This window comes from Onychomys torridus, chromosome 1 (assembly GCF_903995425.1).
Source record: "Onychomys torridus chromosome 1, mOncTor1.1, whole genome shotgun sequence".
Taxonomy (NCBI): domain Eukaryota; kingdom Metazoa; phylum Chordata; class Mammalia; order Rodentia; family Cricetidae; genus Onychomys; species Onychomys torridus.
Genome location: NC_050443.1, coordinates 106,290,092 through 106,306,732, shown reverse-complemented (window position 1 = coordinate 106,306,732; position 16,641 = coordinate 106,290,092). Strand labels below are relative to the sequence as shown.

At 48.0% G+C, this 16,641-nt stretch overlaps 1 protein-coding gene across 2 annotated transcripts in view; it reads left to right on the top strand.

The window, feature by feature from the left end:
* The first annotated feature begins 10,926 nt into the window (after positions 1 to 10,926).
* Rgs10 (regulator of G protein signaling 10) overlaps positions 10,927 to 16,641 on the top strand; it is a 44,452-nt gene continuing 38,737 nt past the window's right edge. Inside the window, exon 1 of one of the 2 annotated variants that reach the window (XM_036178634.1) lies at positions 10,927 to 11,147. In XM_036178634.1, coding sequence (XP_036034527.1) covers positions 10,955 to 11,147 — 193 coding nt within the window. In that variant the 5' untranslated portion in view covers positions 10,927 to 10,954. Of the gene's footprint in view, positions 11,148 to 11,760; positions 12,226 to 16,641 lie in introns of those variants that run through there. The other variant, XM_036178641.1, reaches the window with a different exon arrangement.

Sequence of the window (16,641 nt, the reverse complement as noted above, 5' to 3'; positions counted from 1 at the left end):
TATAAACTATGTCTGCAGAAATAATCTCAGCAGTTGTTAGGGCTTTCAATGCCTGTAGGATGTAGTGGATACAGTCTTTCCCTCAGCTGCCACAAGTGACAGCTCATTCTCCTGAGGGTGTAAAGGGGAGGGAACTCTCATCCTTTGTTGGTAGGAATGAAAACTGGGGAAATCAGTGTGGTGGTTCCTCAGGAAGATGGGAACCAATCTACCTCAAGATTCAGCTATACTGGGCTGGAGAGATGGCTCAGCCATTAAAGGCTAGGCTCACAACCAAAAATGTAAGATCAAGCTATACCACTCTTGGGCATATACCCAAAGAACACTTCATCCTACCTCAGAGACACCTGATCAACCATGTTTATTGTTGCTCTATTCATAACAGCCAGAGATTGGAAACAACCTAGAAATTCCTCAACAAAAGAATGGATAAAGAAAATGCTGTACTTACACAGTGAAATATTACTCAACTGTTAAAAAAAATGAAATCAAGCTGGGCGGTGGTGGTGCACCCCTGTAATCCCAGCACTCAGGAGGCAGAGGCAGGCGGATCTCTGTGAGTTCGAGGCCAGCCTGGTCTACAGAGCTGGTCCAGGACAGGCTCCAAAGCTACAGAGAAACCCTGTCTTGGAAAAAAAAAAAAAAGAAAGAAAGAAAGAAATCATAGAATTTGCAGGTAAATCGATGGGACTAGAAAAAAATCATCCTGAGTGAGGTATCTCAGACTCAGACAGACAAATATGCATTTACTTCTATGTGGATGTTAGCTTTTAAGTCAGTAATAACCAAGCTACAATCCACAGACTCTCAGAGGTTAAGTGTAGAGAAAGGGACTGGGGTGGAGGGTGCAGACAGATCTCCTTAGGAAAGGGAAATAGAACAGATAGTTATGAATGGATGGGGGGCTGAAAGGGGAGGATCAAGTGAAGAAGAGGAGGGAAGAAGGGAATGAGGGAGAAAACACAGGGGGGTGACAGTTAAAATGAAGGGCCACTTGAGGGGTAGTATGGAAACCTAATACAGTAGACACTTCCTAAAATATATCTATATATGAAGGCGGTCTAAATGAAATCGCCAAATAATGCAGGAGACAGAGCTCCAACTGGACATCTCTTGTCACCAAATGGAGCTTCCAGTACCGGGATTGGGTTACACCTAATTGAGTTGTTGGCCAAAGGGGCCCCATGGGAACCCCCAAACAACCCAGGCTGTTGCCGAGGCTATAGGTTGCTCTCCACAAACTGATGGTAAGGCACTATGGCTGATGATAACACCCCCACAACTCATTGAACATGGGGAGGTCAAGCTGGTGCCCACATAGAGCCTTCACTCCTATGTGCTAGTGCCTTTGGTACAGGAAGGCACTCTGCATGCTACCAAAGGAGAAATTTATACACCAACCAAGCTTCAAAATGTTTGATCTACAATGGTGTCTTGTCTGCAAGATATGCTGATACAATAGTGGCACAGAGCTTGTGGGAGTAACCAACCACTATCTGATTTGACTGACAGCCCACTCCACGAGATGGAATCCATACCCAATGCTGCTTGAGTGACCAAGAACTTGAGACTAGAGAGTTCAGGGACCTGGGTAAAACCAAACACTACTGTTCTAAAACAAACAAAAAAAGCAGGAATAAAATGACTCCTAATGACATGCTGCTGTACTCCTAGATCAGTGTCTTGCTCAGCCACCATCAGAGAAGCTTCCTCCTGCAGCAGATGGGAACAAATGCAGAGACCCAGAGTTAGACATTATACAGAGAATGAGGGGCCTTGGAACACTCAGCCCTAAAAGGGATGTCTCCATCAAAATCCCTTGCCTTGGGGCTCAGAGAATCCTAGAAAGAATGTAAGAGCCTGAGGGGAAGGAAGACATAAGAAAACAAGGCCCTCTAACTCACTGTGATCAAAGCTCATATGAACTCAGAGGCTGAGGCAGCATGCACAGGGACTGAACGGGTCTGCACCAGGTCCTCTGTGTGTACATATGGCTTCCAGTTTAGTGCTTTTGGAGATGCCTGAATATACAAATTTCTTGTGCCTTCTCTTGGGCTCTTTTCCTTCGGTCTATTTTGTCCAATTACAATGTGTTAGTTTTGTTATTATTATTATTATTATTATCCCTTACAGGCCTGTTTTGTTTTCTAATGAGATACAGAAAGGAAGTAGATCCAGATTGGGAGGAGGAACTGGGAGGAGTAAAGGGAGGGGAAACTATAATTGGGATATATTATGTGAGGAAAAAAAATCTATTTTCAATTAAAGGGAGGAAAAAAAGACAGAAAGCAGACAACTCAAAATAGCTTCAGGAAGTCCCCAAAACTGACCAGAGTCACTAGGCCCCTCTAGATGTTTATGTATTGCATCTCCCCAGGACAAGTCCATCGCAATGTCCAAATGGGAATTGTGCTTGTCTCTAAAAGCCTTCACCTGTCATTCTCCCACTGTGGTCCTCAGGAATTCATTTCCAGAACTGGGAAACACACTGATACACTGGCCCAGCTCCTCCCTAGCTGTACCCTAGTCTCCACACTGATTTCTTTGTGTTGTCTCACACCTCATTCTGTTCATTATCACCAAAGAGCTTTGGGCAGTTTTCAAAAGTCAGTGAGAGCCATAAAATACTTTTCGTGAAACCCTCACAGGACTGATACATTCCCAAGGAGAAGTTTCTGAGAAGCCCAGGCGGTGTGTTGCCCAGGTGACCGTCAGAGGCTGTGTGGTGGCAAAGGCATTCAAAGGTTGTTGTGTGAGGACAGTATTTCAAACCACACTTTCCACTGTGCCAAGCACCTAAGAAGACTTCAGTCCTAGCACTGCCCATCACCAAATCTTCCCTCTAGCTGTGGGCTAGGCAAGTGGGATCAGCAGAATTTTAAAAATTTAATTTTTATCTTCAGTAAAATGGCATGTGTATATTATAATAGTGTGAAAAACCAGCTGTTACTCCCTCCTTTCCTATCTTCAGGACTTTCTCTTCAAGGCTCGTAGGTTTCCTTTCTGACCATTTCTTGTGATTTACTCAGTGGGTTCACAGCTGAAAACAATGACTCACTCTCTCCCAGAATCTATCGGTAGCCAACATTTGCAGATGGAGGGGGAGGGTGTTCTTTTCTAGTTGACAAGTAGTATTCCATTACATCCATATGCCAGGATTGTTCTTTCCAGTCAACTGTTGATGGACACGTGGTGTTTCCAATTAGTCCTGTTGCAAATAGCTGCGGACATGCTGTATTAGGATCTTACATACACTTCCATTTAAAATTTCTGTTATATTTTTGTTTTGTGAGTGTGGGTATGTGTGCCCATGCACATGTGTCACAGTATGTGGTGGTCTGAGGACAGCTTTCAGGAGCTGGTCCTCTCCTTCTACCATATGGGTTCCAGGCATTGAACTCAGGTCGTTAGGCTTGGCAGCAAATGCCTTTACATGTTGAGCCATCTTCTTGGCCATATGTTTCCATTTTTCTGTGGAATGTTTGGATTAAACAATAGACATATGCTTAACTGCCTTAAAAAACAAAAACAACAACAAAAAAAAGGGTATCTCATGTACCCCAGGCTGGCCTCAAACTCAATGTGGCTGAGGATGACCTTGAACTTCTTAATCCTCCCGCTTCTGCTACCTAAGTTCTTGGATGACAGCCATGCACCCCACACCTGGCTCATGTGGTGCTGGGGACTGAACCCAGAGCAAACAATGCCAAATGAGCTGCATCCCACCCCTTGGTGTTTCAAGCCAGATTGTTATTATATAGCCTGGGCTGGTCTCAAACTCCTGACCTTCCAGCCTCTGCCTGCCCATGGGCCCTCATATTTCCCCAGATAGTTTCTGTTCCTTAGGTGGCTGGGAGAGGCCTGAGGCCTGCTCACATAGCCTTCTCTCCTGTCCTTGATGCTGACCTTTGCCTGCTCTGTCTTCCTGCGTCCTGAGGTCTCTGCTTTCCAGGCAGGACTCTCTGAGCTCTGTGGGGCACCATGTTGTGTTCCCAGAGCACTTCTTGCATTCAGGTCCTTCCTCCTGTTAAAGGCAGTTTCTGCTCCTCTGCCCGATCTTGATTGGTTGTGATCTCCCCCTGCTGTCATGGCCTTTGGGAGGAAGGAGAGCCTTGTACTTTCTTTTGATTCTCCAACATTATGTTGAGTGTTTCCTAGACCAGATACTTTTGCAATTGCTGGGACAGCAGGAACCAAACAGAACCACTGAGCCCATGGTCAAGGGAAAATGTAATGTGGGGAGCTGGAGGGAGGGACTGGCAAGAAACAGATCCTGTAAATTATACTGTGTTGGAAGGGACCTGCTGTAAGACAGGGAACAGGGATAGAGAAAAAGGAGGCTTGCTGGCTTGTTTAGAGACAGGGTTTCATGTAGCTCAGGCTAGACTCAAATTTAGTATGTAGCCAAGGATGACCTTGAACTTCTGGCCCTCCTGCCTTTACCTTTCAGGTACCAGGACTATAGACATGCACCAGAAAGCCTAGTTTTTGCAACATTAGGGATTAAACCCAGGACTTCAGTTATCCTAGGCAAGCAGTCTACCTACCCACTCACCTACATCCTTAGTCCTGCCTCTGCCATCTTAAACATGTGGGGACCTGGATGAGAAGATGAGAGAGGGCCAGCATCTGTGGAGATGGCCCTGAGTGGTACTCATACTGGAAAGGATGCTCTAGACACACAGGCAGGGGGCACGTGGAGGCATCTGGGGAGTCCTGAGGACATGAATTGGTCACCAGAAGCCTCACAGGTCTCTGTGTGACCCAGGACTTCCTCTCAGGGTGACATGAAACAGTGTCACACAGATGGTTGGCATGGAAGACTTCCCTGGATGGAGCAGTCCCCCTGCAGACTAGGTTTACGACTTGACAGCGAAGAGGAAGCTGGCTGGGAAGAGGTGCTTCACCTGGGCGGAAATGGTGCCTTGGATGGAGTGGAGGAGCGAGAATCATCAAATTCTGGATTCTGAAGGACTACTGGGCAGAGTAGACACAAGATGGGAACAATGGCTGGCAGATACTTGTGCGAGTGGCTGATGAGGTACTGTTACCTTTAACTGGTAGAGAGCCAGTGTGGGAAGGAGGAATTTGTTCTAGAAACATTGCATCTGAAATGTCTTACTAGACTGCCCATGGAGAAGCTGAGGAGGCGGGCAGGGCTGACGATACAAGTGTGAGCGCCCTGGATCTGAAAAGCACACTTGATGTGATCTCTGGGTAACCATGGCATGTCAGTGTAGGCTCCACCCCAGGATCACAGATGCCTCTACGGTGTGGGAGGTCTGTTGTGGGGAGGCTGCCCACAGGCAGGTCTGGGAGGATAGGGAAGCTCTGTTTAATTTTGCTGTAAACCTAAAAATTCTCCACAAAATAAAGTCGATTTTTGTCTTTTAACGAGAAAATGCTCTTCAGAGGCACAGAACATGATAGAATAATAGCAAGGAGAGTAAGTGTGCAGGAGCCAGCTCTGAGGGCCAGGCCTGGGGTACTCGTCACCAGAGGAGGGGGAGGGGACTAAGGGAAGCAGGCGAGGTGAAGGCAAGGAGCAAGGGGGTCAGGGGAGGGGACCAGTCATGGAAAGGGGGGCCTGCAACAGACTCAAATGTTGAGACTGTCAAAGGAGATGGACAGAGGGCTGACTGGCGATCTTCCTGGGTGGTAGAGACAGATAATGGACTAGTGAGGGCTAGGAGACTAGGAGGAGAGGGACCAGGCAGGGTGAGAGAGGGTCAAGGTCACTTAAGGTCTTTGGTTGAAAATGCTGTGATAAAGTTGGGCAATAGAACAACTGGAGAAGCGGGGAATTTTTAAAAATTGTTTTTGAAGACATGTTTCCCTATGTAGCACAGGCTGGCCTTGAACTCAAGATCCTCTTGCCTCAGCACACCCATTGCTAGTATTACAGACACACACCACTACCACATTAGGGAGAAAAGTTTATTGTTTACTTATTTAATAAAACAATATCTGATTGGGGGACTAGAGAGTTGGTTCAGTGCTTAAGAGTGTTTATTACTCTTGCAGAGGATCCAAGTTCAGTTCCCAGCACCCACATTGGGTGGCTCACAACTGACTGTAACTCTGGCTCAAGGAGATTCGAGTCCCTCTTCCACACCCCCACCCCTGCCCCTGCATCCGTGTGCACACTCCTATGGGAGGCACACACACATAGCTGAATCTGTGCCCTGTGATCCCCAGTTTCCATCTGCCTCCCACCCCCCCCCCCCCAACAACCACCATTCTCCTCGGCGGCTCTGCCCACACAGCCACCTGTCAAGTGTACTCACGGAGTTTATCTTCCTGCGTCTGGCATATATCACCTAATACAACATCCTTCAAGTTTATCCAGGCCTCAGGAACAGCAGTATTTCCTTCTTTCCTTCTTGGGACTGTTTTGATTTTGAAACTGGAAATAGACAAGCCTAGCTACAAGTAGATAGAATTAACCAGTCTTATTTTTATTTTATTTTAATTTTTCTTGAGACAGTACCTCACTGTAGCCTAGCCTAACCTAGAACTCACATTGTAGTCAAGGTTGGTCTCAAACTCTTGGCAACCCTCTTTCTATAGCCTCTCTATGGCCGGAATGATAGACATGAGCCACCATGCCCTGCTAATATGGCGATTTAGCTGAAGCGCTATCCAGAACCTCCACCTTTCTCTCCATGGATGCAATGCAGCCTGAGGAGGGTGCTCCCAACATCTCATTAGCTGAAAATAGCCGAACCAGGTTCAGCTACTGTCTGGCCCTCAGCTTCCTGATTTGCAGCCCAAGATACCGACTTCCAAGGATCTCTGAACTGTGGCATGCCGGGAACATGTGGGGTGACGTTCAAGAGAGATCAAAGCTGGGAACAGCAGACGCTGTCTGCCAGGTCCTTCCATGGGAAACTCAGTTTTAAGAAAGAAAAAAAACAAAACAAAAAACAACCAACAACAATGCTGTAAAAATGACAACCCAGAAGAAGAGGATGGGAGCATGAGCAAAGCATGAGATATATGTGCACAAAAATGCCATAAGGAAACCACTAAATTACACAATTTCTACATAATATATTATTTTGAACACTCACTTTAAGCAAAGTTTTACAAAAACAAAGCCAGGGGCTGAAGACTCTACCAACTGAGCTATCCCCAACCAGGCTTATCAAATTTTAATTCAACTCAATTTATTTATTTATTCAAGCATTAATTTATTGTGCATGTTTATGGTTGTTCATGTGCCGTGGTATGCATGTGGACTTCACCAACCGAGCTATATCCCCGGCAGGGCCTCTCAAAGTTGTATTCTATTTATTTATTTCTACTCATTGTGTTTATTTACTGTGTATGTGCATGGTGTGCATGTGGAGGTCAGAGGACAACTTGGGGGAGTCGGTTCTTCCCTTCCACTATGTAGATCTGGGGGATCCTTTTTTTTTTTCCCTATGGAAGTCTTGTTAAAAGTTTGCTCATACACCACCACATGAGCTTCATTTGGTCTTTTTTGGTGTTTTTTTTTTTTTTTTTTTCTGGCAGTGTCTCACATAATCTAGGCTGGCCTTAAACTTACCATGTGATGGACAGCGACCTTGAATTTCTGAAGTCCTGCCTCCACCTCCTGAATGCGAAGGCGAAAGTCAGCTTCCACTGCTTCCACCACACCCAGTTTTTGTGTTGCTGGGGTGGAATCCAGGCTTCCTGCATGCTAGGCAAGTGCTCTCCCAGCTTAGTCACACCCCCTGCTAACACGTGGTCTTTTACGACAGTCAGGCTATCCTAGGAATGTGTTGTAGCTTGGTCATCTTCTGAGTGGGCATTTTTAGCCACCATAAACAACACCGAAAAGAACCATGCAATGATACATGTAATAATTGCACAGATTATTTTTTTTAATGCTTTTTGGCAGAAATGACTGGTTGTCAAATTATTCACTGGCTCAATGGATGTAAACACTTCAAAGACTTTATACATAATGCCAAGTAGCATCTTTACCGTGTCTGCCTCCCTGAACAACTGAGGAGTTGTAAGGACTTGCTCTCCCCTTACGTCTTGTAGGAATTACTATTAGTAATTATACCGTGTGCACATCTCACTGCCACTACCATGTCAACTTCCTATAATTAAAAAAAAAATCAGGGCTGAGGCCTAGCTCAGTGGCAGAGTGCTTGCCTGGCATTGTGCAAGGCTCTAGGTTTCATCCCCAGCACCACAAATAAGCAAAGGAACACTCCCCCAAACCTTTTGGACTGTATGTGGGCTGAAGTTTACTATTTCTGGAAATGGCTTGCGGTGGGAGTGCGAGTAATTTGGATTCCAGTGATTTCTTTGTGCGCCTACATGTGCTAGGCACCACGCCAGGCGCTTTTTTTGTTTATTACTGCTGCAGCCACACCTTCAGAAGGTAGGTGTCACCGTGTCCCATGAGACTGTGATATGCTGAGGACAGAGTGCTGGTCAGTTTGCATGGTTAAGATGGGTACCAGGTCATTTGACTTGGAGCCTAGCATATTTAGCCCTACCTCAAAGCGCTTATGTGGCTCTGATATATATACACACATATATGTATGTATATATGTATTACGTGTATATATGTATATACATGATATACACACATACATGTGTCCATATACATTACATACCATACACACACACACACACACACACACACACACACACACACACATATATATTCACAGCTTACCAGTTTTGTTTGAGACAGGGTTTCATGTAGTGTAGGCTGGCTCTAAACTCACTATGTAGTCAAGGATGATCTTAAATTTCAGATCCTGCTGCCTCCTCCCCCTGAGTGCTGGTGATATATGTGTACACCATCATGCCCTGTTCTGTTTAGTGTTGGAGATCAAACCCACAGCTTGGTGCTTGCCTAGCAACTGAACTATATCACCAACCAGGCCTACCAAAGTTTTACTACATTTATTTAGTTATTTAGCTATTTTTACTTTACCTTCCATTGATGAATGTTTTCCTTGCACACACTTATGTACACCACATGCATGCCATTTGGATCCTGTGGAACTGGTACTACGGATGGCTGAGAGTTACCATGTGGGCCCTAGGAATTGAATCCAGGTCCTCTGCAAGAGTAGCCACTGAGTCCTCCAGCCACTGAGTCCTCTCTCCAGTCCCCACATTGACTTATTTCAGTCTGTATAAGTGTGTAAGAGTGTCCATATTGGCCAGGGCATGGTGGCGCACACCTTTGATCCCAGCACTAGGGAGACAGAGGCAGGTGGATCTCTGTGACATAGTTTCAAGGTTAGCCTGGTCTACATAGTGAATTCCAGGGCAGTCAGGGCTACATAGAGAGACCCTGTTTCAACAAAACAAAACAACAACAAAATGAGTGTACGTGTCATGCCGTGAACGTGCAAGTCAGAGGGCAGCTTGCGGGAGTGGGTTCTCTCTTCCCCCTGTGTGGGTACCTGCTGAGCTATCTCACTCACCCTCACTAAAGTCTTAACATTCCTGGGTAGAATAAGCTCAGCTCTCTGAAATCCCAGTCTACCTGAAGAACTCCAGGGCCCCTGCCTCTGGTCTGATGTGATAGTTTGTCCTTTATCTAAAGATAAAGCCAGCAGAGGAAGGAATGGAGCCTAACTTATTTGTCTTCTTGGTCAGTCAGCTGCCATCATTTCTTTTGAAGGCTTCATTGAGAGGACCAGCAGAGGGGCAAGACTTGGAGGAGTGATCTCTCTTGGAGGGGGAGAATCTTCAGTTAGGATACTGGACTCATAACCCACCTGTGTGAGCACTGTGAGCCTGCTCTGACAGCTGGAGGCTTTTTACTTTGTTGTTGTTTTTGCCTGTCTTATTCTGTTTGTTTTTGAGACAGGGTATCACTAAGTAACCTTGGCTGTCTAGGTAGACCAGTCTGGCCTCGAGCCTCTGCCTTTGCCTTAAGTGCTGGCATCAAAAGTGTGTGCCAACACAGGCTTTTTACTTTTATTCTTGGTCTCTGTGTGTTACATGTGAACATTGGCTCTTGGGTCTACATATATGAGTGTTCTGTCTGCATGTATGAATGTGTACCATATGTGTGCCTGGTGCTCGAAGAAGCCGGAGGAGGACGTCGGATCCCTGCAAGTGGAGTTTCTATGGTTGTGAACTGTCGTGTGGGTGCTGGGAATCAAACCCTCATCCTTAACCCCTGAGCCATCTCTCCAGCCCCAGGCAGCAATTTCATGCATCTCAAAACAAAAACAAACAACAACAAAAGAAAACTGTTTACTAACTTGCAAGCTCCAAGCTCACAGGACAGAGAAAAGGGTCCGAGCTGTTAACTTTTCCCATTATCCCCCATTGCCTAGGAAGCGTGGAGCACTTAGCTCAGCAGGGTCTCAGAGCACAGCCTGGGCCACACCAGGCTTGTTGAGGCCATGGTGGGGTGGACCTGGCTGTTAGTGTTGGGTTTGGCTGGCTGTGTCTAACTTCTGCTCTATTGTGTTAGTTTCTGCCTTTTGTTTTCTGTGTTAACTTTGGCGTATTTGTGATTAGCCTCTTGGGGAAGCTTTCAATGGAGGTCGGTTGGGGAAAATTCTGTCACTCATCTCAGAAAGCAGTGATCTTTTGGAATGGTTAAACTCTTCATCTATCTATCTATCTATCTATTTATCTACCTATATCTATCCATCTATCATCTATCCATCTATCTATCTACCTACCTATCTATTTATCTACCTATCATCTATCCATCTACCATCTACCTACCTATCTATCTATCTATCTATCTATCTATCTATCTATCTATCATCTATCTATTGAGAGAGACTCTCTATGTAGCCCTGGCTGTCCTGGAACTCTATGTAGACCAGCTGTCCTCTAATTCAAAGCGATCCTCCTGCTTTGCCTGCGGAGTCCTGGGACTGCTGGGATTAAAGGAATGCTACGCCACGCCTGTCGGTTTAGGTTCAACTCTTACAGAGTGCTTGCCTATTACCGAAGAGCCATTTCAATGGCCGGGAAGCCTGTCCCGGGAGTGAGCCAACAGCAGCCGGAAACACTCAGAAAGCCCGGCTTGGAAGCCAGGCTCTCTGATGGTGCTCACCTGCAAGCCGCAGCTGAGGACTTCTGCAGCCTTCAAGGAACGGAACATCCTCTTTGGGTAGCACAAAGGGCCATGTTTGGAAATGACGGAGCAGGAAAGGGTAGGGAGAATAACCACAGAGGACCAGAGCTGAGGTGGCGTTGGGACTGCAGGGTGGACAAAAAGGGAGGAAAATGGAGCAAAATGGGAAGCTCAGAATAGAAGATATAAAGGAAAGTGCCAACTAGTGAAAATCCTGCGAAAGAACGCGCAGGGGGGGGGGGGGGGGGGACTGGGGAATGGTTTAGAAAAATAGCAATTAGCACAGCTAAAAATAAAGACCAATTTCGAGACAAAGCCAGATCCAAAGGAGAAAAATAAAACTCGCCAGAAAGACAATTCCTTGCAAACCAAATGCTCAAGAAAATGGGGCTAATGACACCCCCGTCTTGGGCTGTTTTGTAGAAGAAATGAGAAACTAGATGAGCGTGAAGCGCGGCGCTGAGCAGGTGACAGGCACCAGGAGAGGAGCTTTGAGCCCGGCTCCGGGACCTACGGGATTCTGCTAGTTGAGCGTAAAGGTCCTCCTGAGACTGCACCCAAGTGTCGTCCAAGTTAAAAATGTTCCGGCGCGCTCCGATCTGCGCTGGAACCGCAGAGGCTCAGGCAGTGTTCTCTGAGGTCTGTCGGTTCCAGAGCCTCGAAGCCGGGACACAAGGCGTGGCGTGGGCCGGAGTGGGCACCCACACTTGTCTCCTGGTTTTGGCAACGCCTCCCGGGTATCCGCCGCGTGAGCAGGCGGTGCACCCACAGAGTCGGAGTCGGGTAGACCTGGGGGCGATCTGGAAGGTGACTAGGGCCTGGCAGGGACAAGGAACGCTGTGCGTCTCCCAGGCCGCGAGGGGAGGGACCGGGATGTGCGCGGGAGCTGAGGGTCACCCGAGGCCACTTCGCTCTGCCCTGCGCGGGTAGATAGAGGCTGGACCCAATGCCCACGGGTGCGGGTGAGCCGGGAGAGGGGAGCGCGGCGGAGAGAAGGCGGCGGGCGGGGCCTGGAGGGGCGGCGTCGCGCGGGCTCCACCTCCTCTTTACCCTCTTCGGGCTCTGCCGCCGTGCCGCCCGGCTGCTCCGTCCTCGGGCGCCCGCGGCGATGTTCACCCGCGCCGTGAACCGACTGAGCAGGAAGCGCCCGCCGTCTGGTAAGTGACTGTGGGCGCTGGGGCGCGGGAAGGGCTGGGTCGTGGGGGTCCCCTGGCGCGGCTCGCGGTGCCGCCCGGACAGCAGCTGCGCTCCTCCCGGCTCGCTCTGTCCCAGCCGCGGCGGGAGCGCAGAGCCGGGGAGCCGCCCCGGGAGGAAGTTAAGCTTGAAGCTAGAGCCACAGCAGCTTTTTTTTTTTCGAGAGAAGGTCTGAGAGCCCCGGGAGACACAGAACAGCCCCCTACTCTGAGGCAGCGTGGGAGCCAGGCTCCCCGCTATGTTCAGCCTCCGCCACCGGCCGAGTGGGAAGGATGCTCCACCGGACCTCTGCATCCCCGGAGCGGCCGGCCCCGCGGCGCCAAAAAAGTGGAGTCCCAAGGTGGCTGCACACCAGGGCGGGGGAGTCACTTTGTCTTTTTCCCTGGACCAGCCCGACCCACAGTTTGGGGCAACTTGGCAAGACAAAGAACCCACAGTGCAGAAATGGTGATTGGAATCCTGTCATCTTTTTTGTTCATAATAACACCTAACATTCTTTGGTGGCTTATGTTGTGGCCAGGAGCTGTGTTGACATCTTCTGTGCTTTTCTCTTGTCTTCACCCATAGAATAGCCGCGCTGGAGGGGTGGGGTTCTGAAGCCAGGGTCTTGGGTGACCTGCTCCACTCCTAGTTGGTGGACCTTTCAAACCTACGTTTGTTTGCTTGCTAGACTCGGGTTTCGAGTTCACCGGCTTGCTTTCCTGTCGCCCAGAGATTCACTCTGTGTCAGCCGGTTTCCTCTTTTCACCTAAACATCAACTGTGGTTAAGCGACTGCAATCAGACAGATTGAATCCCACTGCCATCACTCCCCAGCTGTGCAACTTCTTTGTAAGGGGCAGGGATGTGCAAAGTGTAGCTTTAAGTGCTTAACTGGAGCCTGCCCTCCCTCCACCCATCAACTCATGCAAATCATTTCATTAAATATTTAAGGCGACCCTACTAAAGTCAGATTTCGTGCAGTTATTTGTAAAGAGTTTGCACCGTTGCCTAATATGAATCAAAGTGCTCCATTAGTGTCGTCTGTGTGGCCAGATTCCCTTGTGAGTGTTGATGGCTGACGCAGGCAGGCTACCGAGAGGTGGTCAGATTCTAGGCACTGGAGTTAAACTTCCGATTCCAACCTTGACTCTGTCATTTGGCGACACTGAATAATGAATGTCCTTGGACCTTTCTGTGCCACAGAGCTGGGCTGGTGCTGGCTCAGTGTGGCTTGCAAGAGCCAATTGCTAAATATCCAGGGCATCTGGGAGCTGGTTGCTCAGTCATAGGTGGGTTGAAATTAGCTGTGGTGGGGTATATCAACATACGACAGACATCAGGGCTTATGAACATTGGATTTCAGATTTCTAAAAGCTCTAGACTTAACTACACACTTAATTTTTAAAAAATATAAATTACATTTATCGTGTGTGTGTGTGTGTGTGTGTGTGTGTGTGTGTGTCTACCGTCCGTCATCTGTTTGCCTGTTTGCCTGCCTGTCTGCCTGTGTACATGCCACAGCTTGCATGTGGAGGTCAGAAGACAATTGGAAACCAGTCCTCTCCTTCTACTGTACGGGTCCCAGTAATCAAACTCAGGCTGTATCAGGCTTGGATACAAACCTCTTTACCCACTGAGCCATCTTGCTGGCCCTTAACTACAGACTTTAATTCTGATAAATATGTGTTCAAGTTACTAATAGCAGGGCCCGCAGTTAAACATGAGAAGCTCCAAAATTCAATGCTGGATACGTGATAAAGGCGTAGGAGTTACTAGCTTCCTTTTCTTTCTCTCTCTTGTTATACAGAGCAGTTGTGAATAGCCCTGCATAGGTTGCTTGTTGCTTTGAATTATATTTGGCCTGAATAGAATAGAAATAGAGCCACTGAATCATGACAGATGAATGGATTTTGGATGCTTTTGCATATGGCCATGTTGCATTCCCAAGCTGAATGGCAGTTTCAGAAACGTTAGTCGCATGTACCTGTTCCAGGGCAACAGACTTGAACACTGATGACGTTCGCCCACACTGCCGTTAGAAAGGCCAGAAGTTAAACAGCAGGGCTTAGTGTTGGATGTCTGGAATGTAAGAGCTCAGGTTCCTTAAAATCTGTGGGTATAAGGTCTGCCACTCTTGTGAAAGGATCTGTGCCCTGCCGGTCTGGTCACTGACATCACCACCAAACAGCAGGAAAAGAAGGCGTCAAATGAGAGAGGGAGAGTGAGGACTCCTTACGGGAGGGTGGGCAGCCGCAGCCGGCAAGCTAGCCACAGGATGGTTAAGGATTTGAGGGAGGGTAGTTTTGATTGTTTTTTCTAGTGGTGCTAGGGGCACGCCCAGGGCCGGAGAGTGACATCCCACCTGATCTTTGCTTTTAAAGAGTTTTTCCAAAATGTCCAACTCAGGCCCCACCCAAGCTGGATATACCCCTGTAAGTGTCTGGACTTGGAGCTGACAGCAAGCCTGTCTCCTCCAGAGCATTTTATGTGTGGCCGAAGAGCTAAATCTTATCAAAGATGGTATCCATAAGCTAAGAGCTGTAAGCTCCACCCATTTCTAAGGTTTATAGTTTGAGGCTCCTTTGTCTCATTTCTAAGGTCTCTCAAAGAATGTTTTGCCTGCCAGGTTGGGGAAGTGCGGGCTTGATAAAAGTCAGGCAATCTTAGGGACCCAAAGGAGCAAGAAGAGTTAAATGCATTTTTAGCAAGTACCCCAGTGGTTTGTTTTTGTTGTTGTTTTTGTTTTTTGTTTTTGGTGAAATGTGAGGACTCCTCAGAGGACCCTGTCCCCTGCCCACAACCTGCACTGCTAATAACTGGCAAGATCCAGCTACATGGCCTGTGAGAGAAGTTCTCTTTACATTATCCCATTAAACCCTGGGAACATTTCAGAGTTATTGCTGGGCTTACGTTTTTATTTGAAGGTGACAATCTGCACAGAAATTTAACATATTTGTTTTTAACAACTTGACAGTGGAGCGTGTTGGTGGTTGGGCCAACTGACTTTTGTAGAAACTCATGGGCTGGGCCTTGGGGCTTCGGGAGAGCAAGGCTAGCCTGCAAGATAAGATGGTCTTTTTGTCTAGATGACATCAGCTCAGCCTGCTTGTGTCCCCCCAAGAGCAACCCACAGACAAGATGGAGGCGGGCAGGAGGTGCAATGTGACAATATTTTGTTTGTCTTCTTTCCTCAGAACAGAGGACTTAGATGCCCGGGCAGGGTCTGGATTGGCTATTTCCTAGAGCTTTCACGGGGAACCAGACATTTCCCTCCTCGAGCTGAGTGATCCCCTTGGCCCCTGCATGCTGGGTTCTAAGAACTTGTTGTTTATACTGTACTAAATATATTCTGGTCGCTTCTGCTTCCCCCAGATAGCTGTCCACTGCAGCAGCAGCCTGGGGGTGGCCGTCAGAGAAGAGGGGCCTCAGGCAGGCAATAACAACAGCCCCTTGATAAGGGCCGTCAGGAGGCATCCACTATGGGAAACAGTCCCTGCAGCCTTTCAGGGACAAATTTCTCTTTGCGTCTGGTTCCCATCTCTCGAGGGCCGTGCCTAGTGCCCAGAGTTGCCTTGCCGCCTTCACCTGGTCTGTTCTTTTCACCCATCCTTCTGCTCCTCACTCTGCCTGTAGAGGTATTGGGCATTTCTCCACCTTAAGGGTGCCCTTCCTCCAAGCCTGACTGGTACTCGGCACCTGACACTAGCCTGTTTCAGAAGAAGGGAAGTTGGGTCCCCAGGGGTGGGAACTACTTCAAGGCTGCTCATCTGCACAGAAGCAGACACGATAGCCTGTCTCTGACTCTAGTCCAGGGCTACCGGTACACACAACTGCTCAGTCGGCTTGTTAACTATTGAGTGAATGCGTATGCTCTGTCTTCTTCCCTCCCGTCTGAGAGGTCCTGGTCTTATTTTCTCAGTTCACAGTAAATCTGTGACCAGAAGTCAGAGTTCCTCTTTGTTGTGTCTTTTCTGACTTTCCTTCCCAGCTTCCGTCAGCCATTCTGGAACAGAAGCGGACCTCCTCCATCCTGCTGCTTGCTTCTTGTAGTAAGTTGCTCCATTCACCTCTGCGGGCCTTATTTCCTGGTTGGGCACGTGCTCAGAGATTGTCGTCTGTTTTTAGTAGCTGTTTCTTCTTTCAGTGCCTCTGACCAGTGCCCAGCTTTTAGCTCATTCCTCTGGAAGTATCGATCATTAGAGACCAGAGTCAGGAGTACCAGATGTGGCATTAACCCCTGAGGAACACATCACCTTTGTTCTTAAGAAATGTGTGGGCTGGAACCGGGAGAGAGCACAGTTGGTGAAACGCTGTTTATTCAACATTAGGGCCGGGGCTCAATCCCCAGAACCCAGAGGATGGTGTATGCTTGGGACCCCAGCACTGGGGAAGTGGAGT